Source organism: Melopsittacus undulatus, chromosome 8 (assembly GCF_012275295.1).
Source record: "Melopsittacus undulatus isolate bMelUnd1 chromosome 8, bMelUnd1.mat.Z, whole genome shotgun sequence".
In the NCBI taxonomy this organism is placed as follows: domain Eukaryota; kingdom Metazoa; phylum Chordata; class Aves; order Psittaciformes; family Psittaculidae; genus Melopsittacus; species Melopsittacus undulatus.
This window is the reverse complement of record NC_047534.1, coordinates 19,279,567-19,297,652: the sequence shown is the minus strand read 5'-3', so window position 1 is coordinate 19,297,652 and position 18,086 is coordinate 19,279,567. Positions and strand designations below refer to the sequence as shown.

Below are 18,086 nucleotides of genomic sequence, written 5' to 3'. Positions count from 1 at the left end.
AGCACTGGGGTGTGTGGGAGGGGCCTGTGGTTTATTCAAAAGCCACTGCTCTCCTTTTGAAGCAGAAGAGGAGCCAGATGTACTTTTATTTTTTCTTTCTCTGCCAAGTCCTGGTCCTGTTCCCATTGACTTCACTTGATCCAGAATATCCCTCTTACTCCCCTCTCCTTTTTTCTGTTTTCCCTAGCTAGGTGGTTTCACTTCGTGAATGTGTCAGGCAAGTTGATTCCATTTCATCGTCTCATCACAGCAGGTACAGCTGCTAGCTTGGGGGTAAGTGGTTTGAGAAAAAACAAGAAATCAGTCTCTTGAAAAATGTCACATTCTTAGGACCTCAGTTCCCACAGTGTCCTTCTGGGAGAAATCATGTTTCAAAAAATCCACCATTGTTTCTTTAGGAAGACACACAAGCTGGAGGCAGTCACCTTTCCTGCTGATGAAATGCCAGAACGCATCTGGACTCATTGTTGAACACGGCTTCCAGATGTGCCAGGCTTCAGTGCCCTCTCTAAATCCTGCTGGGTGTCCCATGCTCCTTTAGATAGGTACACAGCTATTGCCTGTGGTAGGTGCACCTCCCATTAAGAAAGTGATTGATATAAGAGATTAAGCTAAATGCACAAAACACTTTCATTTTCTTTATTTTCAATCGATACTGTATGAATACAAAGTTTCTAGAAAGCTACAAAAATTCTACCACTTTATCAAGAAGGCATCAAAATGTGTCACTTTGCAAAGACATGAAAACACCTGCAGTAACCGACACAAAAATAGCATTTTTAGAGTGATGAAATAATTGCACTTAACTGTCATGGATATTAAAGTTATCACACATATGTACCGCGAAAGCTAGAATACATTTTTTTTTACAAAGCACTTTATAAAAAAATTCTCTGCACACAAAACCTATAATTTTCATATTACTATCATACTAAAGATAAAGTCACTTTAAAGCCAACACTTAAAACATTTTAAACAAAAAAAGGTACCAGTACCTACACACAGACAATAACAAATACAAGAATACTGTACTGCCAAGAGGTTTGACTGAAACTCCTTTTGAAAGCTTCTGCAAATATGTTAAGAACATTGGAGAACATTCACTTTTTTCAAAGAGCCTTCCCTCACTGTCTAACCTAGAGGTACTTTATCGTCAAAAGGCAAGTTCTACATCAAAAGTTACCAGCAGCAGTACAATATTAAAGTAACCACTGACCATATATGAATATGCTTAAGTCACAAACCCATTTTATACACATTACACAAATAAACATAAAGTGAGAATTCCATTAAGTCATTTACAAATGTGAACAAATGCACATGGCAAAAAAACCCCAAAACAAAACAAAACCCCAACCTGTTTTACATAAAATGTACTGAAGAATTAAAGGCTATTCAGGTTTTCAATGTTATAAAATTCTTTTGTCTTTTTTTTTTTTCAGGCACATATTGTATTTTTTGTCTGCAGTCATGAGCCTGAATAGGAGGCCCATAAAAACAAAGCAAAACCAAAAACACATATCCTGTAAGGAGGTAACAGGGATCCATCTCCTTTTAGTCAACTGAGTGCATTTAAGATTTAATTTACACACTAAAACTAATTACATGATCTCAGCAAGAATTACCTGAAAAGTTAAAAAGATGGTGATGTCGAGAGTGTTTCTTGTACTTTGACTTATCCAGCCTCAATCTTTTTCAGGGGGCTAAATGTCTCGTTATCAAAGATGAGAGGGGGGAAAAAAGATCATCCTGAGAAAAGTACAAAACTGGACTCTGTCATACACATCTGCTGTGGGACTGGGTACGTGTATCAGCACGGGTCAAGTAAGGGGTAGACAAAAGGTTTCTCAGTATGACTGAGTGAGTGATAAAGGAAAAATGTTAGGGGAACTGCTACAGAACATAAGTATGCCCTAGGACTTGCAGTGGAGAAATAAATAGATCTGGATTAGTACGTCAAATGCTGTATCTGCCTTGAACTGGACAGTTACTTACATTCAACATTAATGCACACCCTTCATTATTTCAGATAGCTCCACAGTTGAAACCTGTGGAGGTCGCAACAGAGGAAGCTGCTGCCAGACTTACTTAATGAGCTGTAGCTGCAGTGAAAGGGAAAGTGAGAAACAGGCATTAGATCTGCAATTCCTTCAAAATAGTGGTGCAGTACCTAAATAAAATCCTTTTGGAATTCAAGTAAGTAAAACTACATTTGTTAGTAGTGATTTTTAACAGCACAAAATAGTACCATTATGTTTATTTTAATATTTTAACAAGACAGAAGTGTGGTTTATCATGAATACTGACTACCACAGCTGAAATGTTTGGTAATATATCTGCTCTACTCATGGGGCGAAAGTGTCTCATTGACTTCAACAGGATTACTTGTTTTATAGAGGTGAGATTTAGACCTTGAAGGAATAACAAAAATAATATTTTAGAGATGGGGAACTTGAATTATCACAATATTTACCACACAGTGTCACAATATTTCTATATATAAAAAGTTAATCTTAGTTTTCATCAAATACTTTAAAAATCAAGTTAAAATTGTATTCACAACTATATAATCCTTCTGACAGCTTTTGGTTTTGCTGATATTTGTTCTTTCTAACATCATTTTCTTAAATCTTGCTCCTCTTCCCATCACTTTTAGTTGCGCTGTACAGTATGGCCCCCGTTCACAGAAGGTATGAAATACAGATAGAGTATTAAGAGGAGCTAATTATTTTTTCCAAGACATCATCTGGGAGAAAACCAAACCAAAACAACCCTGTGTTTTGAATCATGCTGGCCAGAGTTTCTCTAACAGCACCTTCATCCCCAATGCTCACACTCAACATCTCCATGCTTAGAAACACAAAATTGCATTTACCCTAGCTGTTCTCTGTTCTGCATTTCCATCTTGTTTTATGCATCTGACTTTTAGCATGCACAACTTTGTAAACAAAATCTTCTGTCTAAACAAAAAAATCTTCACAGATACCAAAATATTATTAGAGGAGAACAACAAAGTCACATTTGTCCACTGTCTGAAATTCTGCAGTGTATGGATCTCTCATTATGCAGATGCACAACTGGATGAAAAGAATATAAATTGAAGCATTTTCACTTTTGTATCACAGACAAATCAGTTGCTGGTTTGCAATGCTGTCAGAAATGGCAAACAGTAGATTATTCTTCAGCAGGTTGATCATTAGCAGAAATACTTTGCTAGAAATGGTGCTCTTTTGTGAATGGAGGCCTGTAGATTCAACTTATTCCAATAAACCAAAGGCATTACGGTGATAACTAAATATTTTTGGTCTCTCTACAAATTGTCATTATTATGGCAGCACTTTTCTAAGCTGGAATTTCAAACCAAAGGCACTTTCATGCTAGAGTGCAGAAGAGTCACAATTAATTATTTGGTCATGAAATTTAAAAAGGCAGCATTTATTAATACAATTCATTTTGCACGGAGAACTAAGAATCTGTAACCTTTCCTTTTGGTATAGGCATTTAGCTGTGTAGTGATGGGACTGACTTGTACAGAAGGTTGGTTTACACCAAGCAGTCAAAGAGCATTTCTGTGGGAAAAAATACAGGTTTGTTTTTTTTTTTTTTTCAAATGGAACCAATTAATAAAACAATATATAGGATTTACGTTAAGAGGCTAAAGGTACTTCGAATATAATGCTAAGGCACTGCATATTGTAATGCTTTGGCAGCTCTCAATTAAAAGGTTCCTACAAAAAAGTAACAGTAACAAGATAAGTACTTCCAGCTTACAAAAGAGCTCACAGTTTACAGGCAGCCTGTTGGACTACACACCCCACACTGAACAGTTGAAGGATTAAGGCTTTTAAGAATTAACATATACAGGGTATGGATCATTTACAGAAGTGTAAAGAAAAGACAATGGAAGTAGGTTCCCTAATATTACATATGTGAACACCAATAAACAGTGTGACTTTATACCCTATAGTTGTGGCATATGTAGTGTGCCAGATCCTATTAAAAAACCTGTACCTGGTTTTGCAGATTGACTTACATATCTTATATGCCTCAAAAAGTTTGCTTCTTATAAAAAAAAATTAAAAAATCACCAAACCCATAATTCAAACCCTAAATAAAAGACAACTTTAGAACAAAATAAAAAAAAAAAGTAGTTTTTGACTTGTAACACCAAGTGCTTAGAATAAAGGGCTACCGTTAGGCTGTTACAATGCAGTGCTTTTCCTGATGTGATTGTTAGTGTTCAAAATGAATGTTAAAAGAGACCTTACCATGGACGTATTTCTCTGTTCAGTTCATGGAACATAAACTGAAAGATCATCAGCCCTAATATCCACAAGCAGGTAACAGCTAGACATCACAGCAGAGATCCACTCATGAGAGCGGGATCAGCGGCAGGCTAAGGAATTTAAGCAGGCACCCTTCTCCTTAGGGATGGTTGTATCATCCTCTTAACCGGGCTCCTCACCAGAGTTAAGGAAGAACATGGTCTGACTAGTGAGCCTGCTATATTCTAAGTCTAGATAATTTGACTAAGGGCAATTCTAACAGAAAGCACTATGCAGAAATATAATAATAATAAAAAATTGACTGACTTTTTGAAGACTACAGCACTGTGCCTGGGAGTAAATTCTAGACTTAAATTGTGCATGGGCACATATTGGTGAAGGGTAGCGAGAAGGGGCCTGCTAAACATTAACTTTGATTCAGGACTGCAAAAGACCTTCCCAAGAACACACTCTTCTGATAGCTCAGGACTGATCTTTAAGGTGGCTTGTGCTTGGCCGGGCAGCCCTCAGCCTTTCAGACAAATATTTTGTGTGAGAACCCGCTGCTGGCCCAGCACCTGCTGAAACAACTGCTGCTTGGGCAACTGAGGGGCAGTGCTGGCTGTGCAGCAGCAGAAAAGACACGGAGCAACACTCTCTGGTGTAGCCAGGAGGAATGAGACTAGTTTGCTCATGTGTGCGTACCTCAGGCAATCACTCACACCCACATCCATGGATCAAATCCTCACAGTATTAAAATACCTCCAGCTGTACTTCACTTCCTGGAGTCTTCCCTGAATATATCAATTAGAAGAATGAATACTACCACATCTGGATGCAAAAGGACATCAGACCCCCTGTGGTACGTATGTGTTTGTCTGTTTCATAAAAGGTCTTTGCCAGTCAGAACTGGGGAGACAACTGGGAGAGGTGTAAGAGCACCATGATGAAGAGGAAAAGGAGAAGAAACCTCTCCACTTTCCAGTCTTCTTTGCCTGATGTTGGTTGTGATTTTTCTAGTATCTCATAGATATTAAAGCTGTTGATCCTTTCAGAGATGAACATACTCTTCTTTCAAACACATTAGTGTTTTCTTTCCATTTACAAACTACACGATGCTGTCGCAATGTCAGTTTCCATTCCTCTGTTAATTTCAGAGTTGGAAGTTTTTTGCTCAACTTAATTAGAAAACATTGTCGTCCATATAAAATATAACCGCACACGCAAGACTACATATAATGCAAGTCTAAATCTTCAGTATTTACCTACTTATTGCAAAATGAACCATCTTTTTCATTAAATAATCAAATTTTCATATTAGTACAATACAACTTTATACTCTTTTAAAATACACTAGATATGTTAGGGATAAGGGATGACATTTCTTTCTCTGCAATACCTGTTTGAAAGTTTAATGGATTAGAAGATTAGTTTTAGCATTGAGAAAAAAAATACAAAATTTGCCTAATTTTAGGACTTGTTTGTTTCTATCAGGCATTTCTTAAGGCTATAGTTTTCATTTGGTTTCAAACAGAAAAACGTTTCAGTTTACAAAATAATTTAGTGAATTACATTCGTCCGTATGTTCCATCCTAATTAGTTACAAAGATAATTCTATAAAGATTATTAACTTTGTGTATTCATTTACAGTTATAGCTAAAGATCCATTTCAATTTCACTTGCATTGTAAAACAAGTATTTCATGTTGGAAAAAAACCCAAAATAAATTCTTATATGCGCTATCAGTTTTTCCCCATGGCAAATGCTCCGTCATACATTTTTCTATCAATCAGAATTAAAAATAGGCCTCCACAGACAGAGGCGGTAGGTTCTTAAATACAGTCTTCCCAAGGAACTGTGGTTACAAATTTGAAGAACATGTAGTTTTAGAAATAATTTTTACAACTGTACCAGAATTTCACAGCTACAATTATATATGAACACATTAAAAATGACTTCACTAAAACAGGATTTAGAAAAATGTGGGTGAAAGTTGGGCCAGAGGCACTGCCACTTAGTGTTGAGGTTTACAGTCTGTGTTTTGATAAAGAAGTGAAATGAAGTGTATATATAAATAACTGCTCAGTCCTTTACAAGCCTGTAGATATGATGCTGTGCTCCATGTTCGCTGTTTGACACTTCAAATACACAAGCCATGCAGAGCAGGGTTTCTTGTGTATCCCTGTTTGTTACAACCTGTTTGAGGGGAAGGAAGAGGTAAATCATATATTACAAACTTGGAAATATCAGGGCCAAAACAAGAGATGAGTGGCTTAATTTAGACAACTTTAGATGTGCCTGTTTTAAATGTATCCTCTTGTGCTCTCTTTGGCAATTTAAACCGATCTCCGTGGCTGTGTACTGGTGTTCCTGGCAGAGGGCACTGACATTCACGCCATCCTGGCTGCTTGGCCACGAGCCACCACCAAGTGGCCTTGGCTAAGCCTTCCTCCACCTGAGCCCCACTTCAGAAGACGGAAACCAGCATGCCCTTGTCACCTTGTGTTTGCTTGCCAGTGGCAGCTGATCGGGCAGCACATGACACTGTACTCATGGTCCGACCTCTCTCCGTGCCACCAACCCTCAGTCCTGTGGCAGCATCAGCAGCACATGGCTCCAAGCACTTGGCTGAGATGACACCACAAAGCCACAGTGAAAACTAGCTGGGTAGCTGGATGAAACTGGCTTAAAAGCCACTATGTGGCCTTTTCGTCAGGCTTTAGAATACCTGTTGGGTGTAGCCATTACTGGATGCCTTCCTGGACCAAGAACTAATTAACTCCACTGACATTTGCAGTTTAAACTGACATCTCAGTGAGAACACACCAGATGAATGGGCTGGTTCAAAGTTACTGCCTCAGGCTCTCTACAAACACCAAATAGACGCTGGCATGAGAAAAAGTGAGGAGTAAGCTGAATTTTTTTTTGAAAGTAACAAAGGTGTTCATGTTCTCAGCCAGCTTAGCTTTTCATCCTCAGTGTCCATAGCGCACTGTTCCAAGAGTACTACTCTGAACTCAGTGGGAGGATTTGTTTAGTAAGCAACAGGACTAAGCAACAGACCAGTAAGAAACTGGTTCTAAATATTACAAGTTAAGCAACCCTTGCAAAGCCTGAAAGGATTTTAGAGATGGAAAACCAAAAAGTGAGTCCATACCAATAAAATTGTGAAATTTTCCAACACGCTGTTCATCATGTATTTCTCTGGTAAATGCTTCAGCTTGTGTATGAAGTTGATCATGTATTCACACATTGGAGAGCGATTTATTCTGTACACAAATCGGCCATTCTCAAACCTTGCATATTCAGTCTAAAGAAAAAAAGAGTGTTTAGACTACAATAATTCAAAAATAGCAAAAAAAGTAAATGCTAAATCTGTTTTTTTTTCTTTCTTTGTCTAGACAGAGAAAATGAGAAATGGCTCTCAGACACACACGCACCTGCTTGCTAACTCCCTCTAAAGAATCAAGGGCCCTTAATTATGTAAAGTTATAATATCACTACTTGTTCTCTAACCTGTGAATTAAAAAAACTGAACAGCTGAGGTTTACACAGAGGTTAAGTCCAAGTCAAGTAAAAATGAACTGGGCAGAAATCTTTGTGCTAAAATGATTTTACAGTAGTTTCAAGGCAACTGTCTCCAAAGGGAAGAGCAAAAATAAATAAGCTTCTATCTTTATGCATAAATATACACACATAGCTATATTATTGCAGGATGTAATAGGTATTTATGCATTACAAAAAGATGTAAGACTGCAGTTGGAAGAAAGCTGAGTCCCTGATTTAGATTGCAGGGACTCACAAGGCACTGAAGGAGGGGAAGGCTGTGGCTCTTGGACTCCTGCTGTCCAATTGCTCAGTGAGCTACTCTGTGGCTTGTGGGGATTTGGGGCTTTCTTTACTCTTGGAATAATGGAAATGGTGGAAAACTTATGGTCACCATGCACAGAAAATATATTTAGCATTAAGAAGGGCATAAACCACAACCAGGACATCTCCAAAGGTTTGACCTGCAGCTCTAGGCTAAAATTCCTGTGCAGAAACTGCATTGGAGATCACAGATGGGGGTGTGAGGCTTAGTACACAGAACGCAAGTTAGACAGCTGCAGTACAGTTATACAGTAAGCCACCTAGCTACCTGACCATGCCATACAGTTCTGTACAGGTAACTGTAGCGTCACCATTCACATAGTGCTTAAAATGAACCCAAACACTGCCTGGAAGGAAAAGACTCTTTCAAGAAGGATTAGAGGAAGAAAATAAAATCCAGATAAGAGCAAAGTAAAGGCAAAGAGAGAGAAAAGCCTCAGTGGAATGAAATGGAAACAGAATCATCCCACACATCACAACACCCACCTCTACTTTTTCTACTACTTGCTTTCCAAATGAGCAGACTTTGGTGGAACAGGTGATTGTCATGTTTTCTGAGCTCTCATACTGACTAGTGACACCGTAAAATGCTCCTGTATCATCTTGAATGTTGCAGTTTAAGTCAGCCTGTTGGGAAAGAATAATAGATGTTGAAGATCTTATTTTTCACTTGGCAGTGTCAGTAGCATAAGCTGTAACCAACAAGCCCACTGTTCAGGAATAAGGGAGAGAGGGGGGAGTGTTACAGTGGCAACAATGACAGTGGAAAGAGCCTGTCAGGAAAGTGCCTGCCTCATTGTTGCAGCAGAAACCTGAGGGAAGTAACAACTTCATCAAACTTTAAACAACAGAAGACAACCCCACATTTCTCTGGGCTACAGGTGACGTTCTTGTCTGGCAGAGAGTTGATGAAATCCCTGGAGCAAAGGGAATGATTGCCCCCGAGGAGCCTGGCTCCAGAGCCAACTCCTCTGGAGGGAATGGGCCCTGCAGCCTCAGCTGAACCAGCAATCCTGCTCCTGAGGGGACACAGCTCTCACTTTCTCCTTTACCTTTCTTAAAGCAATGAAATCCTCACAGAAAAGGGAGGCAGCTGCACAACACAGGAATCAATCTCTGATAAGACTCTATCAAGTGATATGGCCCTGATTCAGCAAAATATTTGACTTCAGGGAGCAGTATGATGCAACTCAGGCTCCACAGGAGCTGTGTGGACAGTGAGCTGTGTCTCCGCACCAATAAAATATTACTGTATTTAATTTATTTCAGTGTTTCTCTGCAGCCTGAACAGCTATCCAGCTGCCTCTGATACCTCGCAACAGAGACGGAGGCTTGTGAGATCAAGTGAGGAACAGTGCTACCTTTAATTATTTATATCCGAATCCAAGTCCTGTGCACAGCATGACTAATTTGGCTACAAAGCAGCAGCACAGGTCACATGCTGATCCCAGCCTCCTGGGCCTGCAGCAGCAGCACTGAAGCTGTTCTGCCACTGTGCTCTTTGTAATCATGAATACATTTTCAAAAGCCCTCAACTTAAAAGAGCACTAATATGGATACAGGCAGAGTCTAGGGAGATCCACAGCTGGATTTGTTGATTCAGGCATTAGCTCTGCTGACATCGTTGGTGCCCAAGGAGAAAGTGGGCAGGGCTTTCTTTTTATGTGGAAATAGCTGATCAGCTACTGCAGTGTAACATCTAAGAAGTGCCTGAATTTTTAACTTCGAGATGAGCATTTTAGCAGGGAGCATTTTAGCAGGGAAGTGCTCTTTGGCAGCTATTTCACTTGCAAGTCTAGCTCAGATTCCTTTTATTGCTACTATAAAAATAACACAAAACACAGAAACGTTGACAGATACCTTCATGTCTACCTTGAGACTTTTTATAAACCCAATTTTATGTATGCCCCTTCCCTGGCAGTGTTCAAGGCCAGGCTGGACAAGACTTTGAGCAACCTGGTCTAGTGGAAGGTGTCCCTGCCTGTGGCAGGGGGCTGGAACTGGATGAGCTTTGAGGTTCCTTCCAACCCAAACCATTCCATGAGTCTATGACTTATTGCTACTTAGTGTGGAACATTTATAATCCTGCTTTCACTATAGCTCAGGTCATTTGTAACTGCTATTTAATTTTTAACTAGGCAACAACTCATTAATTCTACTTAGTGTCTACAGTCCTTATTTGCGGTACAATATTCTGAGGCAATATGCTGATAATAGCACAGACTGCACTAGTTTGTGGTACACAGAAGACACAGGTCTAAGATTACTTCAGGCTGGCTTTGGTAAATTAATCAGTGGAGAAGTCTCCTGAGGTTTACACACAGTAACACAAACAAACAGCCCTATAGTCATGTATTTTGCATAACAGAAAGAAATCCTATCGCCATTACACCTTGTTTCTTGCACATGTTTTGCATGTGGTCAGCAGTTAATGTTTAATGTACATCTAAAGCAGCAGGGTTCACAGGGAGCTGTAAGAAATTGTTCTGAGCTAATTGTAAATAAGCAATTTGCCAGCACAGCTGGCTTGCAATCGAAACATGACAAACACCTAAACATGACCAACTGTAGCAGCCATCAGCCATGCCACAGAGGCTCCTCCGGAGTGTCTGAAAAATGGGGATTTCTCATAAAAAATTGCTCTGTTAATAACATCAACAACAACACCAACACCAATAAACAATAATAATACCATCTTTACAAGTGGTTATTCCTGCTGCTCAACCAATTACAGTTTTACTAGCAACACATTTTCTTCCTTTTTTTCCTTTAAGATACATGCAAAATATTTAAGAAACCGTAACTAAAACACTCCCCACAATTTCATGTTGTCAGAGGCAGCTGCACACACCTTACATTTCAAGCTGCCATAACAACTCTTTATAGAGTTAAAAAAAGGAATAACTTCTTATCCACTGCCTTCTGATTTCGAAACCCACTGAAAAAAAATCCTAATTGTTGTATTTACATGCTGACATTTAACCTGGAAAGTAATACATGTGGCCATCTGGCACCCTGTTGATCACTCCCACATCTTCCAACTCGTGCTGAAATGATCAGGAGTCCTGTGCACACAAAAAATACAGGCTGGGGCCCCCATGTATGAATGAGGAACACCTGAAATTATAACGCAAATGTCATGATTTACTCTTATGCAATCACAACACTGTTGCAAAAGTCCCATGATGACAATCTAGACGTGAATTGTCTTTATTTGCACTTTGATTATTTTGAGTGTAGCACACAACAAAGGTGTTTAAGAAGAAAACTCTGTCCTTCCTTGAAAACAACAGTTTTCATGTGAAACGAAATACAGACTGCTGAGAGCTGAAGCTTTCATACTCCTCCAAAAAGCATAACACCAACATAAAAACCCTAAGAGCTGGCAACATCAAATATTCTTAAATAAAGGCTTCACCAAAGCATCTTTCAATGCTGAAAGAATTTTGTCTGTTCTCACATACTAAAACAACTTTCTCTTCAGTCTGGGTTCAAACTTTTTCACTGGAGGCTGAGTACATGAACACTGGGGAGGAGTGCCTATTTTTGCTAAAAGGGAGCATTCTGAACCAGGTGTTGAAAGCTTTGTTCCATGATGAATTCCTTTAGAAAAGGGGGAAACTTTCACTGCTGGTAAAACACAAAACTTGGGTTAAAACACGATGGTGTGGGACTTGCTAATTATATTGTCATGGCTCACACAGCAAGAGGGTTGTCTGAACACATACACCTGAAAGCAGAATTGTGTTCCTTGAAGTGACCAAAGTGGGTCACAACTAAAATTCAGTTTCTTCCCTTGGCCCAAGGTTATGAGGCTAAAAAAGTTAAAAAGGCTGTGCTAAAAATGGGCATTGCTCTGGCTACAGGAGTTGTAGATGTAGCTTCGAGCAGGAATAAGGTGATGCGTTACATCGGCATTCAGATTTAGCAGGCTCCTTACTACAGTATTGATTCCAGTTTTTGTGTCTACATTTTTGAAAGGATGTTGGAAAATTGGAAAGTGTTCAGAAAGGAGTTACAAGAATGAGTTCAGGTCTGGAAAACATCCTTTGTAGTGAATGACTAATGAAACTCCATCATCTACTTACTTTTTCCAAGGGAAGTTTTTCCACGACTTTGTCATAGCCTACAAGTTGCTACATGGGGAAGAGTCTTCTGATAGATTAAATCTTGCAGAAAAGGACATTAGAAGATAGAAAGTTAAAGCTGCACAAAAGCTAAATGTGAAACAAGGCAGAGGCTGGTAACCCTGATGGCAATGAAATACTGCCAGAATTTTCAGATGTGGTGGAATCACCATTACTTGGGGTCTTTTTCTTAACCAAGCTAAATATTTAACTAACAGCCATGTGCTAGTTCAAGTAGGCTTATTGTTCAGAGAGCCACGTTAGTTAGTGATGTTCACTGCCTATAATAATACAGAAGTAGCAAGACTAGATAAGCATAATAATAGCAAAACTGAAATATAGTGATTTATCTTATTAACCTCAATTAACCCTTTCCTTACAATTTTCTTTTCAAATGATCCCTGTGCAAAATGTGACAACGGTCAAGATTCTGCAGTGCTGTTGGCAGCCTCCCATGCTGCAACCACCTTTGTCTCATTATTTCCTTGGTACTCTCTCTCTTTAGCTATTCTCTTGCAGTTCAGATTCAGATCTGAACAAAGTGTCTTCCTGGGCTCTAAACCAGCTTTCCCTTCTGTACACCTTCACATGCGACTACTACACTCTGACCCATGGCTCCAGGAATTAGGGTTGGTGAGCACTGCTGTAGCATATACAGACAAATAAGCTTGTAAATTCCAAAAATATTTGCAAGATTTAAAATATTATGGCACTTCAAATATGGTACGATCACATGTGATGAACAGGAGACTCATTGAATTTTAAAATACAAGATCTGTCTAATTTAGGGAAAGAACACCAAGAACTTAAAACCACAACTGGAATTTTTTTTTTTTCAAGAGTAAAACTCTAATTTTGGTTTCTTTCAAAGAGCTGAGATCTATATTAGATGAATGCATTTGGAGGTGGGAGAAGCACTCAGCTTTCTGGCACCCTATCTATAGTGGTTGTGAAAGAGCATGATTAATTCATTAATAAAGCATAGCTTGTCAATGGATAGCACTGAAAATATCAAATATTAAGAGCATCCAGTGTCTGACATGCTGCTTGGAGAAGCCTCTGTCAAAGCAAGCATCAAAACAGAGCCAGCTGCAACCAAAATAGAGTAAAAATAATTAATTAAACCCAAATCTTCACATTCACTTTGGAATAGCTCTTAGGCTCTGTGTTAAAGGCGGGGGGCAGAGGGTAGAGCACTTGTGCAATAATAACAGCTTTGGCTAACAAAAAAGCAACTCCAGCACAAATTGCTGAGTCGAGTCTAAATCCTTCCTGCTGAGTAGAAGGAAAATAGCACCTACTGGAAACAGTGGTATCTGGGAAGGGCCAGAGCAATCTATGCTGGCATTCAGTAGTTAACATTAAGCACAGAAGGTCACTTATTAACAATACATAGGCTTTAACAACTGCTGACTGCAGAGAGGTGTGTTACTCATATGACCACATCATGCCTCCCCTCCCCCTCCTCTCCAAAGAGTGATCAAAGAGCAGAGATTCCAAATTGTGAAGCAAGTTTTTCCAACAGGAGCATCTGGGTTGCTGGCACGTTTTGCCGTGCGTTATGCTGCAGCTCAGGAACCGCATCCAGGTCTGCCACATGGTTGTATTTGTGATGGACAGGCCAAGCTGCTCCAGCTTCCCAGCTGCTCAGCCCTTGCACTCATTATCCAGCCTCTAGCACTAATGCCCCTGCATCAGTTTGTGAAGGGCTCCTCCACAGGCACCACGTGAGCTCCCTGCACCGAGAGGGTTGCGATGGGGAAAAGAAAATGGATGTCTGCTTTCTTCCATATCTAATTTGTTTTGCATACATTTGCATGCTGGCCATAGAGCCGTTAGCATTACAGATCCCATTTGTGAGTTGCAGATCATTTGCCAATCAAAGCTGGCAAGTGTGCATGTGTGTCTGTGTGTGCGGAGGGAAATCCAGCATTCTAGATTATGCAATATAAATTACATGTAAAAATAGACAGAAATGGAAAAAGGCAGTAGCCACAATTGTGACCGTAGCCACAAAGGGCACACTCTCCTCTGTACCTTTTAAGATGTCTGGAGGCACATGGGGATAAATTCAGGAGGGGGTGGGAGGAGGCCACAGGCGCAAGCCATTTCTGAACACTGATTACATGAGTAAATTGTTTGTTCCAGTGTATCACAAAGAGAAAGAGCATTATTTTTCATGCCACAGCTGTTTTGAATAAGAATAGGAATAAACTTAACTATCGTCCTCATGTTACTTACCACTAATTATGGCATATATTTACATCTATAAAACAGTGAAATTTTGGGGGACATAATTTAATGCCCCTTTATTGTGTAGATTCCTTTCTTTCCATCCCACATTTGAATTTCAAAAAATGTTTAAGACTTCAAAGCATCTTTAAAAGCTTGCCCTAATTATAATATGCATTACTTTCTGGAACTCCTAGTTTGCATTGCAGATTCCTGCAAATAGAGGCATTCATTTTAAACATCAATTAATATCATCCATGCATCTTCAGATGAGTTTGGGTCTTTATTTCAGAGTTGCACTGAGCTCTGACTAAGCTTTCCTCAGCTTGAAAAATAGTTGCAACTACTACAACATTTAAAATTAAGCCAGCAGATCAGCTTTGCAGACAGCCTGACAGCCCAGTATTAATTTGTGTGAGCTGTTTTTTCCTGTGTCACTACTTAGAAATTGTCCCTCCTCCTTTATCTGTTCCTGTAGCTGCAGAAGTCAGCATTCAGGTTGGCACAGAGCGTTTGGCAGTGTCAGAGACACAAAATCCATGGGCCACGTTATTGCAAGGTGAACTTACACTACCACTAAGAATCCCAATGGAAGAACGGACCCACTGCTCAATATTGTGAGTTACATTGAAATGCTATGCAAAAAGAGAATCCCTACCTTGGAATCTGCAATTGGGGATTGAGGCAAAACATGAGAGAGAAATAACTAGCTAACTCAGAATAATTTACAGCGGGCAGATACACACTGCTGAACTGATGTTAAATGTGCAGGTGCTCCTAATAGTGAAAAGTGTTCGCTGAATGAACTAGAGCTAAACAAGGGCAAGTTACAGAGCTGGCAAAGCTAGCAGTGACCAAAGGTAGATAGTCATGCCTTCCTAGAGCAATTCCCTTGCTGGAGTCAATGGAGATGTGTGTGAGCATAACAGCAGGGTCAAAATGAAGGCACTTGCTGGGGATGTGGCTAAGAAATACTGGATTCAAAAGGGAGGTGGTGTGAGTGGGACAGACATGCCATAAACCTCCTGCAAGAGAAAGCAGAGAGACAAGGGAGGCAGAGGGCTGGGCAATCAGCAATGTGGTTCCAAAAGGCAAGGCCAGCAATAATGTTTAGGAGGTAAAGCTGGAGATGAAATCTATAATTTAGTTTGAAATCTTTCAGGAGGCCTAAGTGTATTATTTAGTAATAGAAAATTTAAAAATAGTAGTGAGCAATCAGTGGAGATTGCATTGGATATCTATATGGGGTAGAACTTCAGTCAATACAAGAAAACAACAGAGGCAACATGTGCTACTTTAGTTTTTAGATAGGCTAATCAGAACTTCAAGGACCAGAAAACTTTAGAGCATTTCTGAAGTCACAAAAACAGTTTAAAGTACAAACTAATCAACAGGCATGTTGACTTTACTAAGATTAAGATTAGATGGCATGAATTGTACCCAAATGTTTCACACAGATTGGGCTTATTTTGGAGCTACAAAGGTAACAGGAGCAGGATTGTGCACTCAGCCTGCGCCCAGGGAAAGGCTTCATCTTCAGGTAGTCTGCAGCCTTGACTGAGTTCCATGTCAGTGTTCTAGGAAATACCTTTTGCATTCATTTAAGAACATTTATTTCTGTTTTCATTTTATACCCCTGTAATCTCTGGTTTCATATCACTGTCACACAAATTTCCTGAGCCATATTATTAGTACGTTGTTCCTTATTTACTCACTGTACTGAGTGCACAACATACCAAGTAAAGCTCCTTCTGTCTATTACAGTGAAAGCCTGTCTCTGGGGTGACTTCCTTGAACTCTCTGGTTCCCAGTGACTATGTGGGATAAACAGAAGGGTCACTGCATTCAAGGTGCAAGACAAGAACCAGGGAATTGCTTTGCAGAGCTGTAGGGTTGGTTGGGTGAGGTGCTGTAAAAGGAGAATTCTCTTATTTCATAACTCCTGCCATGTTAGTAGGAAGAGGCCCAAAATTGTGACGTCCAGATGTATCACCAAGACTGAGGCCAGAAGCTCACCCATTCCTAGTACCAGGCTGTGTTTCACAAGAGATACAATCTGTCTGAAACAATAAACTTCTGCAAACAGAAACAATAAACCTCTGCAAACCAGAACAATGCTTTGTACTCCATACCTGTGGTGCTTTGCAAAGTCAACTCCACAGTTACCAAATGTTTTATTGCAAGATCTCAGACCTTTCCCTCTTACTTTTTTTGTAATCAAACCTTATTACCTTCATCACAGGAAAAAACATGCTGCTGAGAAGCCTCAAGCAGAGCTAAAGGGGAAAGAACAAGAGGACTACTTTCCAGCTACCAGAGCTAAGCCACTTTCTGCCTTACTTAACTCAATGCAAGTGCTTATCTCGGGTCTTATTGTTTCCCATCTTTCCTTTCCACAGTGGACTTAATGTCTAAACAAAAAAAGCCCTTCATGCTGCCTCCAGACACATTTGGACTTCTCTTATATCCATTTACAGGCTTATAGCCCTGCTGGCACCAAATCCTCACCTTTGCTTTCAAACACACATGCGGCAACACCTGCCTTCTTTCCTTCTCTGGTTTCCCTTGACTTCTTTCACTCACAGTCACTGGTTTTCTTTTGTAAATTCTCTGTACAGTGCTTGCTCACTTGTATTTAATTCATGTGACACAAATTCACGTTCTTCTTTTATTCCTGTTACAATCAAGTTACACCAAAATGGAGGCTGTCACTGGACACTGATGCTGGGATGCACTAGCTTACAGCTCTGAGCAAACTCCAGAAGGTTACATGATAATGCAGGGAGAAAACAACAGAAAGGAAGGGAAAGGGGAAATGGTTAAATAAAGGGTGAGAGAGGGTGTTGTGAGTAAGCAATAACCACATCACATGAACAGAACCTGGGAAAACTTGAACTTCCAGACTAGGAGGAGGTAGCGGATGATAAGGAGAGATGGATGCTGATTCAGAAGTAGATACTTCATTCAAAAGGACAAGAATACAAAAAAAGCTATTTCCATATTAATAAACTTGACGTTGCCGATAGGGTCAACACCACTGTCAGCAACCTTTGTCAGCTTTACACTGGAAATAGGTGGCTGTTTGGAACAGTTTCTCAACACTTCCCATAAAAATGGGAACAACACCTTTTTTTCTAAAGAAATACCCTATTGGGGTGAAAGAAATGAAGGACAGTGAGCTGATAGCTTCGGATCTCATTATCATGACATTACACAACCTTCTTCTGGTTTTCCTATATGTATTTCTAGATGGGGAGCACTGGTGTTAAGTTTATTCCTAAGAGGGCATTCATCATGACACCCAAACACTGCCCCTGGTACCTTCTGTCTGCCTCACTCAGTGAGAGAGAAAATCCACTGGTCTATTTTAAGGATCATATCTCAGGAAGACATTCTCACCACATTTTTAATGTATAACTCGGAAGGATGTTAGCACTGTATGGTTTTTAGTCTCTAAGTTAATACAACACAGAATTAAAAGACCATTACATTGAAAGGCACTGTGAGGTTAGGAAATATTCAAGTTGCCTGCCAACCTGACTGTTGAAGGGCATCATGATACAGTCTTTAGCTACATGACTGCACACTCACC

General features: G+C 39.8%; 1 protein-coding gene across 5 annotated transcripts in view; it reads right to left on the bottom strand.

Annotated features, from left to right (window-relative positions):
• Positions 1 to 612: 612 nt before the first annotated feature.
• The window catches only part of TEAD1 (TEA domain transcription factor 1), a 162,066-nt gene continuing 144,592 nt past the window's right edge, over positions 613 to 18,086 (bottom strand). For 4 of the 5 annotated variants that reach the window (XM_034065274.1, XM_034065275.1, XM_031050279.1 and 1 more), the window contains 3 exons: positions 8,622 to 8,762; positions 7,423 to 7,575; positions 5,769 to 6,461 (listed from right to left, as the gene is read on the bottom strand). In XM_034065274.1, the coding sequence (XP_033921165.1) occupies positions 6,348 to 6,461; positions 7,423 to 7,575; positions 8,622 to 8,762 (408 nt within the window). In that variant the 3' untranslated portion in view covers positions 5,769 to 6,347. Of the gene's footprint in view, positions 6,462 to 7,422; positions 7,576 to 8,621; positions 8,763 to 18,086 lie in introns of all 5 variants that reach the window. The other variant, XM_034065273.1, reaches the window with a different exon arrangement.